Source organism: Oncorhynchus kisutch, linkage group LG21, assembly GCF_002021735.2.
Source record: "Oncorhynchus kisutch isolate 150728-3 linkage group LG21, Okis_V2, whole genome shotgun sequence".
Lineage (NCBI taxonomy): Eukaryota > Metazoa > Chordata > Actinopteri > Salmoniformes > Salmonidae > Oncorhynchus > Oncorhynchus kisutch.
In genome coordinates this window covers 41,623,834-41,645,186 of record NC_034194.2, presented here as the reverse complement: position 1 = coordinate 41,645,186, position 21,353 = coordinate 41,623,834, and the positions used below count along the sequence as shown (strand labels likewise).

The 21,353-nt window shown below is 45.7% G+C and overlaps 1 protein-coding gene across 2 annotated transcripts; it reads left to right on the top strand.

Annotated features, from left to right (window-relative positions):
- The first annotated feature begins 6,119 nt into the window (after positions 1-6,119).
- Positions 6,120-19,490, top strand: LOC109882951 (dihydrolipoyllysine-residue succinyltransferase component of 2-oxoglutarate dehydrogenase complex, mitochondrial). Of its 2 annotated transcripts, none has more exons than XM_031800383.1 (15): positions 6,120-6,276; positions 11,062-11,095; positions 11,619-11,661; positions 11,857-11,921; positions 12,031-12,105; positions 12,209-12,264; positions 12,469-12,577; positions 12,693-12,821; positions 12,985-13,058; positions 13,230-13,327; positions 13,693-13,823; positions 14,481-14,554; positions 14,864-14,947; positions 15,370-15,537; positions 16,234-19,490. In XM_031800383.1, the coding sequence occupies exons 1-15, from the start codon at positions 6,214-6,216 to the stop codon at positions 16,366-16,368; spliced, it is 1,338 nt and encodes a 445-aa protein (XP_031656243.1). In that variant the 5' UTR covers positions 6,120-6,213; the 3' UTR covers positions 16,369-19,490. The 2 variants fall into 2 exon arrangements, with proteins under 2 accessions (XP_031656243.1, XP_031656242.1); XM_031800382.1 differs by having other exon boundaries at positions 11,854-11,921.
- The last annotated feature ends 1,863 nt before the right edge of the window (positions 19,491-21,353 follow it).

Below are 21,353 nucleotides of genomic sequence, written 5' to 3'. Positions count from 1 at the left end.
TTACTGAAGAGCTCAGGGACTTTCAACGTGGCACCGTCATAGGATGCCACCTTTCCAACAAGTCAGTTCATCAAATGTCCGCCCTGCTAGAGCCGCCCCCGGTCAACAGTAAGTGCTGTTATTGTGAAGTGGAAAAGTCTAGGAGCAACAACGGATCAGCCGCGAAGTGGTAGACCTCACAAGCTCACAGAACAGGATCACAGAGTGCTGAAGCATGTTGCTCATGTCTTCGGTTGCAGCACTCACTACCGAGTTCCAAACTGCCTCTGGAAGCAACATCGGGAGCTTCATGAATCGGGTTTCCATGGCCGAGCAGTCGCACACAAGCCTAAGATCACCAGACACTTCACCATCTGGCAGTCCGACGGACAAATCTGGGTTTGGCGAATGCCAGGAGAACGCTACCTGCCCGAATGCATAGTGCCAACTGTAAAGTTTGGTGGAGGAGGAATAATGGTCTGGGGCTGTTTTTCATGGTTTGGTCTGGGCAAACCTACAGCATACAATGACATTCTAGACAGTTCTGTGCTTCCAACTTTGTGGCAACAGTTTGGGGAAGGCCCATTCCCGTTTCAGCATGGCTATGCCATGAGATCGATGTGGAAGAACTTGACTGGCCTGCACAGAGCCGTGACCTCAACATTGAACAGCTTTGGGATGAATTGGAACGCCGACTGCAAGCCAGATCAATGTTCCAACATCCTAGTGGAAAGCCTTTTCAGAAGAGTGGAGGCTGTTATAGCAGCAAAGGGGGGGGGGGCAACTCCATATTAATGCCCATGATTTTGGAATGAGATGTTGGACGAGCAGGGGTCCACATACTTTTGGCCATGTAGTGTATTCCATTACCTGGATATCGGAGAAAAAGGCTGTGAGCACGTTAGAGCTAGGGTAGCGAGTATAGAAGAACATCAACTTGGCTTTCTTCAGGTGGTGTGTGGTCAGACCCTCCTACAGGTCAGGTTATGGAGCTAAACAGATACAGGTGGTGTGTGGTCAGACCCTCCTACAGGTCAGGTTATAGAGCTAAACAGATACAGGTGGTGTGTGGTCAGACCCTCCTACAGGTCATGTTATGGAGCTAAACAGATACAGATGGTGTGTGGTCAGACCCTCCTACAGGTCAGGTTATAGAGCTAAACAGATACAGGTGGTGTGTGGTCAGACCCTCCTACAGGTCAGGTTATGGAGCTAAACAGATACAGATGGTGTGTGGTCAGACCCTCCTACAGGTCAGGTTATGGAGCTAAACAGATACAGATGGTGTGTGGTCAGACCCTCCTACAGGTCAGGTTATGGAGCTAAACAGATACAGATGGTGTGTGGTCAGACCCTCCTACAGGTCAGGTTATAGAGCTAAACAGATACAGATGGTGTAGGGTCAGACCCTCCTACAGGTCAGGTTATAGAGCTAAACAGATACACTACTCAAGTCATTCCATACATCAGAATAACATGAACAGGAGAAAATAAATAGTATTCCTAAAGAAAATCATGTCTACTCTTTTTTTTATTTTCACATCAATAGGTTTCACTATGTTTCTACACTCCCTACTTCAATATTTATACCGTTTGAAAACAAGCTTCTGTTCCTGAATCCCGACAATTACTTTCAAAGACAGATATTATTTTTTACATCAATGTTTTTCTCTGTCCTGCTATCATTAGACGACACTCAGATAGTAGAAGCAATTTCCTTTCGGAGTAGAGATCACAAGATCAAAGGGTAAATTCTCCTTGAAGTGCATCCTTCCACAGCTACTAATGCTCTCCCAAGCCTCATAGATATCGTTCTCCCGGATAGAGAAGAAAACTAAATAGATTTTTTTTTCCGTTTATAGACTATCCATGTGGTGCAGAGAAAGGTTATTATGAGACACTTAGCGAAAACCTCAAAGAAAGGCAATCTTTCTTAGGCACAGTATTGTGGATATGACTCATCCTACCTGAAGCCAATTGCCTCACTAAAGAAAGCCAACCAAAGAATCTATAATTAGGTGGAAATGAAAAATACAGATCGTCATGGTTGACCACATCATATTACAGATTTACTAAATCAATGAAAAGTATATAGAAGTATTCTATAGTAAAATATCGGTGCAGAGCCATGGTGTCGTGGTAACACTTCCTGGCACGTCACAAATACTTTTTACACCACCGGATACCAGTGGTGTAGAAAATACTTTAAAGTACTACTTAAGTATCTGTATTTGACTTTACTATTTATATTTTGGGGCGACTTTTACTTCACTACATTCTTAAAGAAAATGATATCCTTTTTTAATGTCTACATTTTCCCTGACAGCCAAAAGTATTTGTTACATTTTGAATGCTTAAACAGGACAGGAAAATGGTCAAATTCACCCACTTATCAAGAGAACATCCCTGGTCATCCCTACTGCCTCTGATCTGGAGGACTCACTAAACAGAGAACATCCCTGGTCATCCCTACTGTCTCTGATCTGGTGGACTCACTAAACAGAGAACATCCCTGGTCATCATCCCTACTGCCTCTGATCTGGAGGACTCACTAAACAGAGAACATCCCTGGTCATCCCTACTGCCTCTGATCTGGAGGACTCACTAAACAGAGAACATCCCTGGTCATCCCTACTGCCTCTGATCTGGTGGACTCACTAAACAGAGAACATCCCTGGTCATCCCTACTGCCTCTGATCTGGAGGACTCACTAAACAGAGAACATCCCTGGTCATCCCTACTGCCTCTGATCTGGCGGACTCACTAAACAGAGAACATCCCTGGTCATCCCTACTGCCTCTGATCTGGAGGACTCACTAAACAGAGAACATCCCTGGTCATCCCTACTGCCTCTGATCTGGAGGACTCACTAAACAGAGAACATCCCTGGTCATCCCTACTGCCTCTGATCTGGCGGACTTGCTAAACACAAATGCATCTTTTGTAAATGATGTTGTAGTGCCCATTGCTATCCGTACATTTTAAAAACAAGAAAATGGTGCTGTCTACTTTGCTTAATACATGTCATTTGAAATTATTTATACTTTTGATATTTAGAACCAAATACTTTTAAACTTTTACTCAAGTAGGATTTTACTGGGTGACTTCCACTTTTACATGAGTAACTTTCTATTAAAGGTATCTATACTTTTTACTCAAATGACAATTGGGTCCTTTTTTCCACCACTGACGGAGACCAGGGTTCTGTTTCTCCTACTTGCCTGTGTCTCCCCATCTCATTTCCTTACTGTCTGAATAATGTGGTAAACCACCGAAATGTAAATCAAATAAAATACTATTTTCAAAGGATACATTCAGCACATATGAGGTCCTCTTCACCATACTCTGAAAGCTACCATACTCCATCTTAACGTGAGGGAGACCGAGACTGTCCAGAAGCATATTATGCCCTGTGGCTGTGGGGTGGTGAACCTGTGGACTCCTGGGTGGCCTGGAGGTCACCTTGGACTTCACTTTGACCGGATCCCACAATAAGTCAACCATCTCTGGGGTAGGTAGACCCATGGTAGTAGGTCTACACGGGAGCCCTCCGAAGGTATCGTGATGGAAACCGTTGTGTTTCAGGTTATCCAGTACTTGGTGGTCTTCCTGTAGATCAGTGGGGTGGTTGTATAGGAGTGAGGGCTGATGGAAATGGAGAGGCCTTTTCACTGTCAGGTTTAGAGAACATGGGCGAGTCATTGAAGCAGGCTTTTGAACAACCAGAGATAGAGCCTCGGTTTGAATCTCTGGTAGTTGTTGGGCCATACCACTCTTGGAACATGGGGGGAGTCGTGACATGCTGTCTACGTGGGTGGATGATGACGCTGGCTCATGAGAGCTGAGGAACACGGGCTCATCGTCTGTTTCCACCATTCCCCCATCCTTGATGTGTAGCTGTGGTGGCTTGAATAATGTATGTGATATGTTTTTGAAAATCGAGTCAACGCTTGAGTTTACGGCTCTGGAGAGCTCATACTTGAGAATATCTGCTAGGAGTTTGTCTTCTTTGTCTGGGTTTGAGTGGATGTAGTCAGTTAGCTTGTGATTCTTCCACCCCAGATGACTTCTATCTAAAGGCCCTCCATTGTTAAACTCACTGTAAGGGTCCATAAACACCTCTGTCTCCGGGTATCCTTTGTTCCAAGTACTTTGGTGGTCGTCCTCCATCACACCTGTTGAAAACGTCCCATCCCTGACGTCCTCCTGAGACTCAGTCTGATACTCGTAGATCTGGATGAACCTGGCCTGGAGTAGACCCAGTATCCTCTGCATGGTCTGAAGCTGCTTCCTCAGGTTATGGCCTTCGTCCGTACTCTTCCCGCTAGCGCCCCCCGTCCTCAGGAGGTCCTGGTGCGGCGGCGGCACCCTCTGTTTCCTTTTGCTCTTCTGTTTGTTTTCCATTGTCTCACTCTGAAGGTCATTGGAAGGAGTGGTTTCTCCATGTGTACAATGAACACTGGGACTGGGAGGAGAGACTGCTATGCCTCTGATGATGTTCTCTACTCTGGCACGCTTTGCCTGACGTCTATCCCCCAGCTCCAGGGTCCAGTCCTGGTTCGACCCGGCTCCATTGGGGCTGGCCCCAGTGGATGCCTGGCTGGCTGGAGACAGAGGCTCCATGGTGGTGCTGCTGCTCTTGGAAGAAGTGCTGCTGTGATGATTCACCAGTCTACGGCTCGTCAAGGCAGAGAAGGAAATATGCGCCTCGGGGTTGTAATATGCAGCAGAGCTCTCCTGGAGGGTCTGTTCACTCTCAACGGTTTTCTGTAGGAGCATAGAGATAAGGGATCCTCCGCTTGAGCGAGAGGAGGATGGAGGGGTGGACGAGTTGTCGTGTAGAAAGGAGGGAGGATGCTCTGCTCTGTCCTCTGGGTAGGTGCTGCTGGGGAAATGATGCATGCTGTGGTCCAGAAGGCTTGGGTTCATGCTTCATGCAAAATAAAGACAAATGTACTTTATCTTAACAAACGGTTTTAGAAATTAGACACAGTTCTACAGAAATCTTCAAGGAAAACAATATTGTTCATGGAAACCCAACAATATGGCCAAATGTAAAGTTATTTCCCCTAGAAAACAACATAATTTTAATGATAAAACTATATTTAGAAGATCTGCTATAGTATTTATTAATAAATCAATAATTTTGCAATTGGTAATACCTATTAAATACTGTATTTTGTCCGTTAACAGCAGTTTGAAGGTTTATACGTTTTGTGAAGTCAAATCTACCAGACAACAATAGCTGTATTCATAGTGTGCAACTCGTAGAATCTTACTCACATTTTAACTCAAAACTATGTGGATATAATGTCAATTCTAGAAAGGGAATATATATCCTGTAAAGAAGCACAATTTAAATGTCTTTATTTTATTGTTTTAGATCAAATCTGTTGACTGTTAAGACTGGAACGTGCACTACTTTTATAAGTGACGAAATGCTCTAATGTACCGTTGTTAGCAACAGACAAGTTTTAAGAACCAAATGACGACAACCTGCTATTCATTTGATGAAATCCAATCACACTATTTCTTTTAATAAAAAAAACATATATTTGAGCTATTACTTTCAAAAATATCATTATCGTTGTTGAGAATATTGTTACAGCTTATCGTCTAAATTTCACCTGTCTTATATCCTAAGATCCCACAGACACAAACAAGAAAAAGGATGTCTGCCTACCTATGGCTCAGAGTGAAGATAGCTGTCCAGAAAAGAGAGAAGAATTGATGCTTGCCACAGGAGAGGAGGGTTATTATAACAGGGCAATACTATATTTCATAGAACCCCATAAATCCACACAAGGAGGGGGCGTGGCACCGTAATAATAAAAGCAACCTCATTATCAATTAGCTCATGCCATCAGCCTCTGTGGGAACGAAATGACAGAAAAAACATTTCCTAATTTTGTTTTGCACAATATCACACCGCATGTTTTTGAATGACGCATGTTTTTATTATTTAGCCTTTTTATTTCTATACATTGATCACAAAATACGATTTCTTCAATAATTTATATTTTAGACAACAAAACGTAGCCTGAAGTTCAGACTGTAAGGGAGTGTATGTAGTCAGGCCTGGTAGGAATGAGCTACCTCCCCTATCATTAAAACGATATTAGTTTTTGTCCCTCGTCGCTTTCCGTTGGCGCAGAGCCTTGACGACAGCTTCTACTGTCAGACCTTCGTTACCACTCTCCCCTTTTTGGTCGGTTTACCACCACGGTTGAAGCTATGTTATCGCATTCCCGATGTCTTTCCCGGACACTCGGGCGGTCTCTGTCTGCGTTAAGTCAGGTAGGAGAGAAATACCGATTACATTTCCCGTGTACCGTAACCTTTGGAGTTAGGCAAAACTTTTTTTTTTGAACGCCATAGCTTAGCAGGGAATAGGCCTCACCCTGAACCCAAGGACATAATGACACCCGTCCTACTAACTATGTCTAACTAAGGAAATGGCTTGTTTCCCCCCTCTCAATTGATTATGAAATATAAATATGTTAGATATGCGTAGTTAGTCGGAATATCACCAAAACCAACTAACTTAGCTAGCTAAATTATTTAAAGACCAATCGGATTGTCACAGGTAGCTAAATCGGTTAAATTAATTTAGTTAGCTACCTGAGCTTATTAGCTAGCTACCATTATGCTATTCTTGTTTTTTACTGGGATTTACTTGTTGGCGGTACCTGAATAGGAAGCTACTTCGCTAGCTAGCTATCTAACCTGCTAGCTAGCGAGGTATCTACCCTAGCTACCATAAGATTACTAGCTAACTAGTTAGTTAATGTCCTCTACTGCTCTAAAATCCATGTTGGGTTCCACATTAATAACAGGCGAGAGCTGTAATGGATGCAACATTTAATACCGCAGATGACTCGGACAGTAAACTAGCTGTTTCACATTTAGGATTGTCAAGACACACTTGAGCCACACCTCTCATGCATATGCTGCAGTGTTATTCCCCAGCTATTAGTTTGTTTTTGTGGTATATTTTACAGCTGACCTCTGTTTGAAACTTGTGCCAGAAATAGCCCGTGTCATGTTAGGCATGAAGGTCTCGTGTGTGTTTAGCTCATCTGTTATTAGCTGAAGAACGCTAAGCTCGGTTCTATTATATCGAGGAAGACGTCGGTGGTTGTATTCGATAAAAGTTTATTACGTTTTCATTTTTATTAAGTATGAATTTCAGCACCCCGCGGAAGGGCAGCAGTTGTAAAGGACAAACATAGGTACTGGTAAACGTTTTCAGAATTTATATTTGTACAAGTATCGACTGATGGTGTCGTCTCAATGTTGTAGCTAGCAAATCACACGATCAGTTATCAATACACAAGTCCACCTCGATATAAGATAATGGAGTTGAGCTGTCTTTGTTGTCTCTGCATCCCCACTTTCACTACAGCAAGATAATAAGATAAATGGAGTTGAGCGGTCCTCTGCATCCCCACTTTCACTACACCAAGTTAGACGACCAAGTCTGCTGTAGCAAAACGTCAGACTGTTACCATGGTTGCGCCATGACATCGGTCTGAAAGAAGTCCCTGTAAAAAAACGTTAAAAAACAGCAATAAGACGCAATACATAGTCTCTATAAGGCTGAATGTTGAATAAAATGATATTTACAATTAATAATGTGTGTCGAGGGGGGGGGGGGGGGGGGGGTAAATGTGTCGAATTTTATTTGTCACATACACATGGTTAGCAGATGTTAATGCGAGTGTAGCGAAATGCTTGTGCTTCTAGTTCCGACAATGCAGTAATAACCAACGAGTAATCTAGCTAACAATTCCAAAACTACTACCTTATACACACAAGTGTAAAGGGATAAAGAATATGTACATAAAGATATATGAATAAGTGATGGTACAGAGCGGCATAGGCAAGATGCAGTAGATGGTATCGAGTACAGTATATACATATGAGATGAGTATGTAAACAAAGTGGCATAGTTTAAAGTGGCTAGTGATACATGTATTACATAAGGATGCAGTAGATGATATAGAGTACAGTATATACGTATACATATGAGATAAATAATGTAGGGTATGTAAACATATTAAGTAGCATTGTTTAAAGTGGCTAGTGATATATTTTACATCAATTCCCATTATTAAAGTGGCTGGAGTTGAGTCAGTGTGTTGGCAGCAGCCACTCAATGTTAGTGGTGGCTGTTTAACAGTCTGATGGCCTTGAGATAGAAGCTGTTTTTCAGTCTCTCGGTCCCAGCTTTGATGCACCTGTACTGACCTCGCCTTCTGGATGATAGCGGGGTGAACAGGCAGTGGCTCGGTGGTTGTTGTCCTTGATGATCTTTATGGCCTTCCTGTGACATCGGGTGGTGTAGGTGTCCTGGAGGGCAGGTAGTTTGCCCCCGGTGATGCGTTGTGCAGACCTCACTACCCTCTGGAGAGCCTTACGGTTGTGGGCGGAGCAGTTGCCGTACCAGGCGGTGATTCAGCCCGACAGGATGCTCTTGATTGTGCATCTGTAGAAGTTTGTGAGTGCTTTTGGTGACAAGCCGAATTTCTTCAGCCTCCTGAGGTTGAAGAGGCGCTGCTGCGCCTTCTTCACGATGCTGTCTGTGTGGGTGGACCAATTCAGTTTGTCTGTGATGTGTACGCCGAGGAACTTAAAACTTACTACCCTCTCCACTACTGTTCCATCGATGTGGATAGGGGGGTGTTCCCTCTGCTGTTTCCTGAAGTCCACAATCATCTCCTTAGTTTTGTTGACGTTGAGTGTGAGGTTATTTTCCTGACACCACACTCCGAGGGCCCTCACCTCCTCCCTGTAGGCCGTCTCGTCATTGTTGGTAATCAAGCCTACCACTGTTGTGTCGTCCGCAAACTTGATGATTGAGTTGGAGGCGTGCGTGGCCACGCAGTCGTGGGTGAACAGGGAGTACAGGAGAGGGCTCAGAACGCACCCTTGTGGGGCCCCAGTGTTGAGGATCAGCGTGGTGGAGATGATGTTACCTACCCTCACCACCTGGGTGCGGCCCGTCAGGAAGTCCAGTACCCAGTTGCACAGGGTGGGGTCGAGACCCAGGGTCTCGAGCTTGATGACGAGTTTGAAGGGTACTATGGTGTTAAATGCTGAGCTGTAGGCGGGGTCGAGACGTGGAGGGCGGGGTCGAGACGTGGAGGGCGGGGTCGAGACGTGGAGGGCGGGGTCGAGACGTGGAGGGCGGGGTCGAGACGTGGAGGGCGGGGTCGAGACGTGGAGGGCGGGGTCGAGACGTGGAGGGCGGGGTCGAGACGTGGAGGGCGGGGTAACGTGTTTCAAAGAAGGAGCTCCCAAATGGCTCAGCTCTGACCCTGGTTCAGTGGTCTAAGACACTGTATCTCAGTGCTCGAGGCGTCACTACAGACCCTGGTTCAGTGGTCTAAGACACTGCATCTCAGTGCTCGAGGCGTCACTACAGACCCTGGTTCAGTGGTCTAAGACACTGCATCTCAGTGCTCGAGGCGTCACTACAGACCCTGGTTCAGTGGTCTAAGACACTGCATCTCAGTGCTCGAGGCGTCACTACAGACCCTGGTTCAGTGGTCTAAGACACTGCATCTCAGTGCTCGAGGCGTCACTACAGACCCTGGTTCAGTGGTCTAAGACACTGCATCTCAGTGCTCGAGGCGTCACTACAGACCCTGGTTCAGTGGTCTAAGACACTGCATCTCAGTGCTCGAGGCGTCACTACAGACCCTGGTTTGTTTCCAGGCTGTATCACAAACGACTGTGATTGGGAGTCCCATAGGGGCAGTGCACAATTGTCTCAGCGTCGTTAGGCTTTGGCCTGTGTGTGTGGAGGGGGGGGGGTGGCCCATCAAGGCGACTCATTCACTGTGTCAGTTCTGTGACATTCAACTCCAGCTGTGCTGTTAGAGCGTGTCTGGATTCAGGAACACGTCATGGCCAGATGTTTTGTCTCGTTATGCTGAGATGCAGAGTGACCATGAAAGCAGGGGTGTTTTCAGTTATGACAGAACTGTGCGCACCGTTAATGTCAATGGAAACGGTACTGTACTGAACATTCTGTAGATAAAAAGCTGTGATTATGGTGTCCCAGATGTCTATTGTGTAAGGTTATCTGATTTCAGTCACACCCATATAGATCAGCCCACACCTCACCCACCAAATGGAAGCAAAATGTCCCTAAAAGAAGATGTTAGAAGAATGGCGCGCACCGTTTTGGGGGGAAACATCTTACTTCGGGTACAAACCGTTAAGCAACGTAGCACTGAACTGAACGCACCCCAGTTCTCTGTTTAAAAAAAAACTTTGCCCCTTTGACTTCAAAGCTGCTTGTTTGAATCAGAGAGATATTTCATCTAAGCACACCTTTGCCTCCAATGCTACATATTCAAAGCTCCCTTCATTTTTTAATTTATCTTACCTTTATTTAACCAGGCAAGTCAGTTAAGAACACATTCTTATTTTCAATGACTGCCTGGGAACAGTGGGTTAACTGCCTGTTCAGGAGGCAGAACGACAGATTTGTACCTTGTCAGCTCAGGGGTTTGAACTTGCAACCTTCCGGTTACTAGTCCAACACTCTAACCACTAGGCTACCCTGCCGCTCCTACACTCTAACCACTAGGCTACCCTGCCGCCCCTCCACTCTAACCACTAGGCTACCCTGCCGCTCCTACACTCTAACCACTAGGCTACCCTGCCGCTCCTACACTCTAACCACTAGGCTACCCTGCCGCTCCTACACTCTAACCACTAGGCTACCCTGCCGCCCCTCCACTCTAACCACTAGACTACCCTGCCGCCCCTCCACTCTAACCACTAGGCTACCCTGCCACCCCTCCACTCTAACCACTAGGCTACCCTGCCGCCCCTCCACTCTAACCACTAGGCTACCCTGCCGCCTCTACACTCTAACCACTAGGCTACCTGCCGCCCCTCCACTCTAACCACTAGGCTGCCCTGCCGCCCCTCCACTCTAACCACTAGGCCACCCTGCCGCAAGCATATTGAATGATGATGTAGGACGGATTTTGATTCTGAAGCAGCCCGGCGGAAGAATTCAATTGAAAGGATATTGATCTTCCTCCCGTTCCCATTTATTTTCAGGGGAATAATGTGCTGGCTGGAAGGACTGCTTCAGGTGAGTGGGCCTCTCTCTTTCTCCTCTGTCTGTAGGGTTGAGCAGTACAGGGTCCTGTTCATTAAGGCACACCGTAACAAAACGATTTGCAATGGAAAACAAACAAAAAACACGCTTTCCTCATTGGACAAATCCATGTAAGCCCTTTCCCCGTTTCAGTCTGTTTTGTTTCCGTTTTGTGCCTGATGAACACAGCCCACCCAGGACTAATGTAAGATCAGAGGCCTTTGTTCCTCGTAATACATCTGAATAAACATGACCTGTATGGATGGTGATTCATGGCTCAGAAGACTGTAATGCCCATGAAGTATCAAAGAGCACTGGAGGGCCTGTGAGTGGTTAAATATGCCCCATCATCAAGGAGCTGTTTATGGGTTCTCAAGAAGACTGACTCAACAGTAGCAGCATGGTTATCACTGTTAATAATAATCATATCCCTTCCTCTTTCTCTCTCTCTCTCTCTCTCCTCTCTCTTTCTTCCCTTCTCTGTCTCTCGGTCTGTCTTCGTTTTATCTCCTTGAAGGCCTATCCGTTGGCAACAGGGTTGTCTACAGGAACAGTCAGTCGTAAGTGTCCTCTGTCCTGGGTTTTTGTCCGTATGTTTTGCCTCAGGCTGAACAAACGAAAATCTGAAGATGTCTGCTACAGAATACTGTTCAGTCATTTAGTGTGTTGCACTAGTTTTAAGCCACTTGTTTTTACAACGGGCTACTTTATAGCCTGCTACATAATGACATGTTTTCTTCTTCTGTGTGTAGTAGATTTGAGTCTCCGTCATCAGTTGGTGTCTTCCACATCAGATACTTCAAGACGTCTGCAGCACACAGTACATATTCAAACCCCTGTCTCGTCTGTGTCCTGTGTATTTAAACAAGTCGTTGTATTAAATACAATCTCACTCTGACACCTTTTGTTTTTTGTTTTTTTTCAACCAGGGGATGAAGTTGTCACCGTCAACACCCCTCCGTTCTCTGAGTCGATCACAGAAGGGGACGTCAGGTGGGAGAAAGGTCGGTGTCCTGGATTATTTATTTATTATGTGGAGCCGTTTAGTATGTTGTTCCCAGGAAGGTTTTGTGCAGGACAGTAATAACTTCCTTTGGCCTTTTCCAGCTGTTGGAGATTCAGTGAAAGAGGATGAGGTGGTGTGTGAGATCGAGACTGACAAGGTACTGTAAACACTAAGAAGTTGCACACTGGAATGGAATACGAATATATATATATATATAGCCTTGACCTTTGTGTCAAACAAAACATTTTACGGAATAAAGAAATGGCGTTGATGATGGGATATTTAGACGAGACGAGCTGTCGAATCCTGAGTTGGTCATTTCAGGAACTGTTTAGATGTGAAGACTACGTTTTTCTCTCAGACCTCGTTGCAGGTGCCGTCTCCAGCGTCCGGTGTGATCACGGAGCTGCTCGTACCAGATGGAGGGAGAGTGGAGGCCGGGAATCCCCTCTTCAAACTCAAAAAAGGAGGTAACGCTCTTCCTCTTCTCTCTCGTCCAACTGATCCTTTGATCTTCATACACGTAGTACCGTTCCTATCAGGAGTTGATCTGAAAATCACGATGTCTTCATCTACTCTGGTCAGCTGCAGCAGCCGCTTCTGCCCCTGTAGCTGAGGCCCCTGCAGCAGCCGCTGCTCCAACCCCGGCTGCCATCCCTGTCGCCATGCCCGCGGTGCCTCCCGTGCCAACACAAGCAGCCCAAGCCAAACCTGGTACGTCAGCTGCTCAACTGTTATAAAAGTGCATTTAGATTCATGTTTAACTTAAGTAGAATTATATAAAATATATATATTTAAGCGGGGTTCTCACAATTTTCTTTTATCATTATAAGCCTCTTTTTTGGGGGGCATAAATTCTGTCTTATGCTCTTTCTAGTTTCTGCAGTCAAGCCCAGCGCACCAGCAGCACCAGCAGAACCAGCAGCCCATGGGGCCAGGACAGAGAGCAGGGTAAGACCACACCAGGCCAGCTTCAGGCCAACACTCCCATACTAACAGAACAAGATGAAATGACAGGGAAAAAGCCTTAGGCTAGTTTCAAACCAAGAGAAGTGGTCTTGCTGTGATTTGATTGAGATGCCAGACAGATGCTCTCAACCAATTGTCTTATTATCCGTCCAGGTCAAGATGAATCGTATGAGGCTGAGGATCGCTCAGAGGCTAAAAGAGGCTCAGCAGACTTGTGCCATGCTCACCACCTTCAACGAGATAGACATGAGGTGACCGTCCAACGTTATTTGTCCTCTATGGTCAAGTGGCTCCAGTGCAACCGCGGGTGCAAACATGCACATATAGACACTTCATAAATGGCCTGTTGTTTACCCTTGGAAATGTTGTTGTCCACCAAAATGACCACCCAGTAGGAAGCTCCATGAAGATGTTTTCCTGAAGCGACACACACCCCCTGCTTTAATGCTTGTTCTCTCCAATCCCTCACCCCCTGCTTTAATGCTTGTTCTCTCCCATCCCTCACCCCCTGCTTTAATGCTTGTTCTCTCCCATCCCTCACCCCCTGTTTTAAAGCTTGTTCTCTCACATCCCTCACTCCCTGTTTTAATGCTTGTTCTCTCCAATCCCTCCTCAGCAACATCCAGGAGATGAGGAAGCTCCATAAAGATGCTTTCCTGAAACGACACAACATCAAGCTGGGTTTCATGTCGGCCTTCGTTAAGGCTTCAGCACACGCTCTCATGGACCAGCCTTCTGTCAATGGAGGTAAGACCCTCTACCCCCGCAGACTACCCCTCTACCCCCGCAGACTAGCCCTCTACCCCCGCAGACTAGCCCTCTACCCCCGCAGACTAGCCCTCTACCCCCGCAGACTAGCCCTCTACCCCCGCAGACTAGCCCTCTACCCCCGCAGACTAGCCCTCTACCCCCGCAGACTAGCCCTCTACCCCCGCAGACTAGCCCTCTACCCCCGCAGACTAGCCCTATCTCTGTTTGTAGAGAGTCTTATCTCTGACTCCCACTTCTCTCTCTCTCTCAAATTCCATGAACTTTCCCCAAACTTCCTGGTTTTCCAGAAATCTCAGTTGGAAGATTCCTGGAATCAGGATCGAATAAGCAGGAAATCCAGGATTTCTTGAAAACCAGGGAGTTTTGATAGTTAGTTACGAGAACTCCACAGGGACATTATTTCCACAGTTACATGTTAAAGTCAACAGGTTTTTGATTAAGTTATATATGGTATTATATATGGTATTATATATGGTATTCTGTTGCTCGGAGGAATCTTAAGATCTAGTAGTCTCAAACTGAATGTCTTTACCAGAACCTCCAGAATGGATGAAATGAAACCGAAATGTCATTGAGGTAAAAAAAAAAAAAATGTGAGGATGATTTTAGTCTCTTCCTGTTTCCTGTCCCCAGTGATTGACGATACAACCAAAGAGATCGTGTACAGGGATTATGTTGACATCAGTGTGGCTGTGGCCACTCCCAAGGTAAGGCACAGAGGACATGTGACCTATACATTCTGTTCTCTTATTGACTGCCCCTTGTTGTCCTGGTCCTGAGCTGTTGGTGGGAGGTTGGACCAAATCTATATATTAAATAGTGGTCATTTTATTAGTGGATTGATCGTGGGCTAAAGATCCTTGTACGGTAGGATTTTGTGTTCTTAGCTGTGTGTCGGTGGTTTCTTCTGTGTGTTGGGTGAAAATTCTATGAAAATTTAACCAGAAAGGTATGGGTTTCTTGCTTTGTGTGTGTGTGTGTGTGTGTGTGTGGTCTCATCTGCTCCTCTTCACCAGGGACTGGTTGTACCAGTTATTCGCAACGTAGAGACCATGAACTTTGCTGACATTGAGAAAACCATCAACGGTCTGGGAGAGAAGGTACAAGGCTTTGTTTGAGTGGGATGAATGTGTCACTGTCTGGGAGAGAAGGTACAAGGCTTTGTTTGAGTGGGATGAATGTGTCACTGTCTGGGAGAGAAGGTACTGAACAAGGCTTTGTTTGAGTGGGATGAATGTGTCACTGTCTGGGAGAGAAGGTACAAGGCTTTGTTTGAGTGGGATGAATGTGTCACTGTCTGGGAGAGAAGGTACAAGGCTTTGTTTGAGTGGGATGAATGTGTCACTGTTGTTGACATACGATCCAACAGTTAGTCTGAGATCGGGCCTTATGCCACCACATCAATATGATGACGCCTTGTGATAAACGGCATCAAAAAGCTCTTCAAATGGGAGATGAATGTAAAAAATAAATAAAAAATAGAATAACAACAGGACTGACTCCTGTGTGTGTTTTTGTCCAGGCTCGTAATAATCTGCTGGCTGTGGAGGACATGGACGGAGGAACCTTCACCATCAGTAACGGAGGAGTGTTCGGTTCCATGTTCGGCACGCCCATCATCAACCCGCCCCAGTCAGCCATCTTGGGCATGCACGGTATCTTCGACAGGCCTGTGGCCATCGGCGGCAAGGTGGGTGACACCCGCAGTACATTCGCTTCTGTATGGCAACGCGTTAAATGTGTCTCCATCCAGAAGTTGAATTGGACATTATTTGACGCAAATGTATGAATGCGCGTTGTCATGTCAACAAAGTTATCTTTTCTATATAAAGAAAAATCTAGCTGCTATAAAATGTAAGTTTCAACCTCAGTCAGTTATTTTATCACGATTTATTAGGACTAAATGACTGCGGCGCGGTCGGTTCTATGGCGACTGCGGCGCGGTCGGTTCTATGGCGACTGCGGCGCGGTCGGTTCTATGGCGACTGCGGCGCGGTCGGTTCTATGGCGACTGCGGCGCGGTCGGTTCTATGGCGACTGCGGCGCGGTCGGTTCTATGGCGACTGCGGCGCGGTCGGTTCTATGGCGACTGCGGCGCGGTCGGTTCTATGGCGACTGCGGCGCGGTCGGTTCTACGGCGACTGCGGCGCGGTCGGTTCTACGGCGACTGCGGCGCGGTCGGTTCTACGGCGACTGCGGCGCGGTCGGTTCTACGGCGACTGCGGCGCGGTCGGTTCTATGGCGACTGCGGCGCGGTCGGTTCTATGGCGACTGCGGCGCGGTCGGTTCTATGGCGACTGCGGCGCGGTCGGTTCTATGGCGACTGAGGCGCGGTCGGTTCTATAGTCTAGCTACTAGTTGTTCTTGTCTTGTTTCTCTCCATCAGGTGGAGATCCGACCCATGATGTACGTGGCTCTGACCTACGACCATCGGCTGGTCGACGGCAGAGAGGCCGTCACCTTCCTGCGTAAGATCAAGTCTGTGGTGGAGGATCCCCGTGTTCTACTGCTCGACATGTGATCCCAACCTCCCATCACTACAGCAGGGTCACGTTCAGTACACAGGACTGTTGCCTGACATTATAGAGGGTTATGCTATAAACGCAGAATCAGAGTTAGCCAGCTAACTTTGATCAACAACCACAAATAACTAGTTATTGATCTGGTTTATTAAGAAAGCTCAACTTAGATTTGCATTTATTTTTTGGGTTGTTCGGTCAATTTTGACCATGCTCATTTCAAGGTTATCCCCCCCCCCCAGAATATTTAGGTAAGTTAGCTGGCTCTCTTTGACCCTGCTTTGTAGTATAACCCTCAGATAGCAGTGTTGTGAATAGAGCAGACTTGATTCCTTCTTATACCCTCGAGAGGGGTGTTGTTTCAACATAATGCTCCAAAACGTTGTGCCCTGCTGAACGCACCCCAAAGCTATTTAAACATCACTCAGCCTCTGTATAAAACCAACCCCCCCCCCCCCCAAAACAAACACAAGCGACAGCCAAATCTTGTCATGTACTGCTTTTGGTTAAAGAGAGAGAACCTGAGTCCCTGATCTGGTTGTGGTGTTTTGTCAGGAATGGACTAAACAGATATATGGGAATCACGCAAACAGAGAATTTAATGTTGAGATTATTCACTTTATTATTGGGTGGTGTCAATCTGCAGCTTTGGTTCAGATTGACATATCAGATTGATTCAATGGTTGGTCAACATCATACAGTGTTACCACTGACTGACTGAACCTACCAGGTCTGATCTGTCTCAATGTTAGACTGACTGAACCTACCAGGTCTGATCTGTCTCAATGTTAGACTGACTGAACCTACCAGGTCTGATCTGTCTCAATGTTATACTGACTGACTGAACCTACCAGGTCTGATCTGTCTCAATGTTATACTGACTGACTGAACCTACCAGGTCTGATCTGTCTCAATGTTAGACTGACTGACTGAACCTACCAGGTCTGATCTGTCTCAATGTTAGACTGACTGACTGAACCTACCAGGTCTGATCTGTCTCAATGTTAGACTGACTGACTGAACCTACCAGGTCTGATCTGTCTCAATGTTAGACTGACTGACTGAACCTACCAGGTCTGATCTGTCTCAATGTTAGACTGACTGAACCTACCAGGTCTGTTCTGTCTCTATTAGACTGACTGAACCTACCAGGTCTGATCTGTCTCAATGTTAGACTGACTGACTGAACCTACCAGGTCTGTTCTGTCTCAATGTTAGACTGACTGAACCTACCAGGTCTGATCTGTCTCAATGTTAGACTGACTGACTGAACCTACCAGGTCTGATCTGTCTCAATGTTAGACTGACTGAACCTACCAGGGCTGATCTGTCTCTATTAGACTGACTGAACCTACCAGGTCTGATCTGTCTCTATTAGACTGACTGAACCTACCAGGTCTGATCTGTCTCAACGTTAGACCTGTACGTTCAAGGCACTTACATGGCTGTCTAGAAGGAACGTGGAAGTCAGCATTTCATTGGACAGTGAACTGTACCATGTGTATCCAGTATATACGACTAATAGACGTGAACTTTGAAATAGAAACGGACACATTTTATTTTTCTTCAAATCATCATGAATTTTGTGTACTTTTTTTGTTTTTGTTTTTGTTGTTTTTAAAACACCGTGATTTTCATTGAGCTGTACATGTAATCTATCCGTGCTCATGATTTAAAGCCAATACATGTTTTTATAACGCTACCCTTAAGAAGTGCTCGGTCGGACAAGATGAAGTCCATTCTGAAGCTCGTGTGCTGTTTGACTATCCCGGGTTCTGTGTTTTTGACAGCGCTATTCATGGGGGATGCAGAAGCCTGTCTCCCCTGTACGTCTAGTCTCTTGGCTTCCTACTGTTGCAGTAACTTCTGCTTATTTTGGGGTGACTGTCCCACTGAGCAGCATTGGAAGTGATTGGAATCTCATGGAAACTACCACACGCATTGGTTGGGTCCATAATGGCATCCTATGTCGTTTATATAGTGCACTACAAAAGTAGGGCACTATATACGGATTAGGGTGCCATTTCAGATACAGATATTGTCTTTGAGCTTTTGGTAGAGAAGGGAATAACCACTTTCCGTCGTGTCTCTCTCTAGATGGACTTCTATCTGTCCGCGAGAAGGTACCATGCTGTAGAACACCCGGACGCTAGTTTGGTTCAGGACTTACACAACACGGTTTTGGGAGTAGTTTTAGCAGCATGCACAATGTATTTCTCATGATAACCTCTTCTTTATGGATCCCACCCAGGTAAAGATTCTGTCTGTGCTGTATACAATGCTTTGTGACTATTTAAAAACAACTATTGTAGGTAGCAACGCGTAATAACGCCACGTCATATAGCATTTATGATGGGTTTAGTAACTAGTTTATTTAATCATTACTCCATTCATAAAATGTTTTAATATAGGTCATTTATAAACCATTTAGTTAAGTCATTACTTTAAAGTATTTTTTTGGCTTGAACCTCATCTAAAAATATATAAATATGTATTATTTTGTGAGGGTTTAAACTTTACAAACCCGGAACTCCCAGAACTAAATCTACTGACAAGATGATGTAAGGTTTCACTTCCGGGTTAATTGAGATAAGACTGCTCTTAAGGCATGACTGCAAACCACACTTTGCTTTTGTTAGAAAGGTCACTGCCAAGAAACGCTAATGTTCAAATCATCCTCTGTGTTGTGGGCTTATTGTTTTAACCGTTGATAAAGTTTGAGGGAACATTTAGAGACCTTAAGGAGCATCAGATACTCCTGGAATGTCTACCATTGACCATGTCCATCTTTTGGTGAGGAAATTACACTGGTCACTCAAAACATTTATAAAATTAATTATAAAGTATAAAATAGACAACTTTTGATTAGGTCATGCAAAAATACTTTACTAATGATTAGTAGATGGTTTAGAAGGACTTATATTAAACATCTTAGGAAACGTTATTCAATACTTTAAAAGTTGTTTTATAAATGTGTGAATAACTAGGTTACTAAACTTTTTTTTTTTTTTTTTACAAATGTGAGTAATGATGAATAAATGATTCACTAATCCATTATAAAATGCTTTTATGTAGAGTTATTATAGAGTGCTACCCAACATTAAAACATCTTTGTTTAAATTGACATTGTCTTGTTTTTTGTGTGTGTTTTTCCTTCCCCTCTCTGAGCATATCTGCTGACTGTGTTTAGCATTTACATGTATTTATGATGCGTAGGACTGGTACAATTATTGTATAATTGTGTAACCGACAATTAGGAGCAATATCCAGGAACAAAATAATCCTAATCGTCATTTTAGGCGAAGGGAGATTGAAGTACACACGGAGTGTACAAAACATCAGGAACACCCTTCCTTTTGCTCTAAGAACAGCCTCAATTCGTCAGGCATGGGACTGTGGAAAGCTTTCCGCGGGGATGCTGGCCTATGTTGACACCGATGCTTCCCACAGTCTTGCCCATTCACCCTCTGAATGGGACACATACACAATCCATGTCTCATTTACTGTTATCATGTTGAAGAATAATCTGGCCTTAATTGGCCATGTACTGTTATTTTTTTTGTGTTTATTAAGGATCCCCATTTTTAGTTCCTGCCAAAGCAGCAGCTACTCTTCCTGGGGTTTATTATGGATCCCCATTAGTTCCTGCCAAAGCAGCAGCTACTCTTCCTGGGGTTTATTATGGATCCCCATTAGTTCCTGCCAAAGCAGCAGCTACTCTTCCTGGGGTTTATTAAGGATCCCCATTTTTAGTTCCTGCCAAAGCAGCAGCTACTCTTCCTGGGGTTTATTATGGATCCCCATTAGTTCCTGCCAAAGCAGCAGCTACTCTTCCTGGGGTTTATTATGGATCCCCATTAGTTCCTGCCAAGGCAGCAGCTACTCTTCCTGGAGTTTATTATGGATCCCCATTAGTTCCTGCCAAGGCAGCAGCTACTCTTCCTGGAGTTTATTATGGATCCCCATTAGTTCCTGCCAAGGCAGCAGCTACTCTTCCTGGGGTCTGGCAAAAATTAAGGCCGCTTATACAATTTAAAAAAAACATTTTACACAATACATTGACAGATTTTACAACACACTGTGTGCCCTCAGGCCCCTACTCCACCACCACCACATATCTATCTAATCTCTACCCGGCACAGCCAGAAGAGGACTGGTCACCCCTCAGAGCCTTGTTCCTCTCTACCCAGCACAGCCAGAAGAGGACTGGCCACCCCTCATAGCCTGGTTCCTCTCTACCCAGTACAGCCAGTAGAGGACTGGTCACCCCTCAGAGCCTGGTTCCTCTCTACCCGGTACAGCCAGAAGAGGACTGGCCACCCCTCAGTGCCTGGTTCCTCTCTACCCAGTACAGCCAGTAGAGGACTGGTCACCCCTCAGAGCCTGGTTCCTCTCTACCCAGTACAGCCAGTAGAGGACTGGTCACCCATCAGAGCCTGGTTCCTCTGGTCTACCCAGTATAGCCAGAAGAGGACTGGTCCCCCCTCAGAGCCTGGTTCCTCTCTACCCAGTACAGCCAGTAGAGGACTGGCCACCCCTCAGAACCTGGTTCCTCTCTACCCAGTACAGCCAGAAGAGGACTGGTCACCCATCAGAGCCTGGTTCCTCTCTACCCAGCACAGCCAGAAGAGGACTGGTCACCCCTCAGAACCTGGTTCCTCTCTACCCAGTACAGCCAGAAGAGGACTGGCCACCCCTCAGAGCCTGGTTCCTCTCTACCCGGTACAGCCAGAAGAGGACTGGCCACCCCTCAGAGCCTGGTTCCTCTCTACCCAGTACAACCAGAAGAGGACTGGCCACACCACAGAGCCTGGTTCCTCTCTACCTGGTACAGCCAGAAGAGGACTGGCCACCCCTCAGAACCTGGTTCCTCTCTACCCAGTACAGCCAGAAGAGGACTGGCCACACCACAGAGCCTGGTTCCTCTCTACCTGGTACAGCCAGAAGAGGACTGGCCACCCCTCAGAACCTGGTTCCTCTCTACCCA

Coding starts and splice junctions, on each gene's coding strand:
- LOC109882951 (XM_031800382.1), top strand. CDS start 6,214: ATGTTATCGCATTCCCGATGTCTTTCCCGGACACTCGGGCGGTCTCTG. Junction 12,265..12,468: donor GTGAGATCGAGACTGACAAG/GTACTGTAAACA, acceptor TTTTTCTCTCAG/ACCTCGTTGCAGGTGCCGTC. Junction 15,538..16,233: donor CTGTGGCCATCGGCGGCAAG/GTGGGTGACACC, acceptor TCTCTCCATCAG/GTGGAGATCCGACCCATGAT.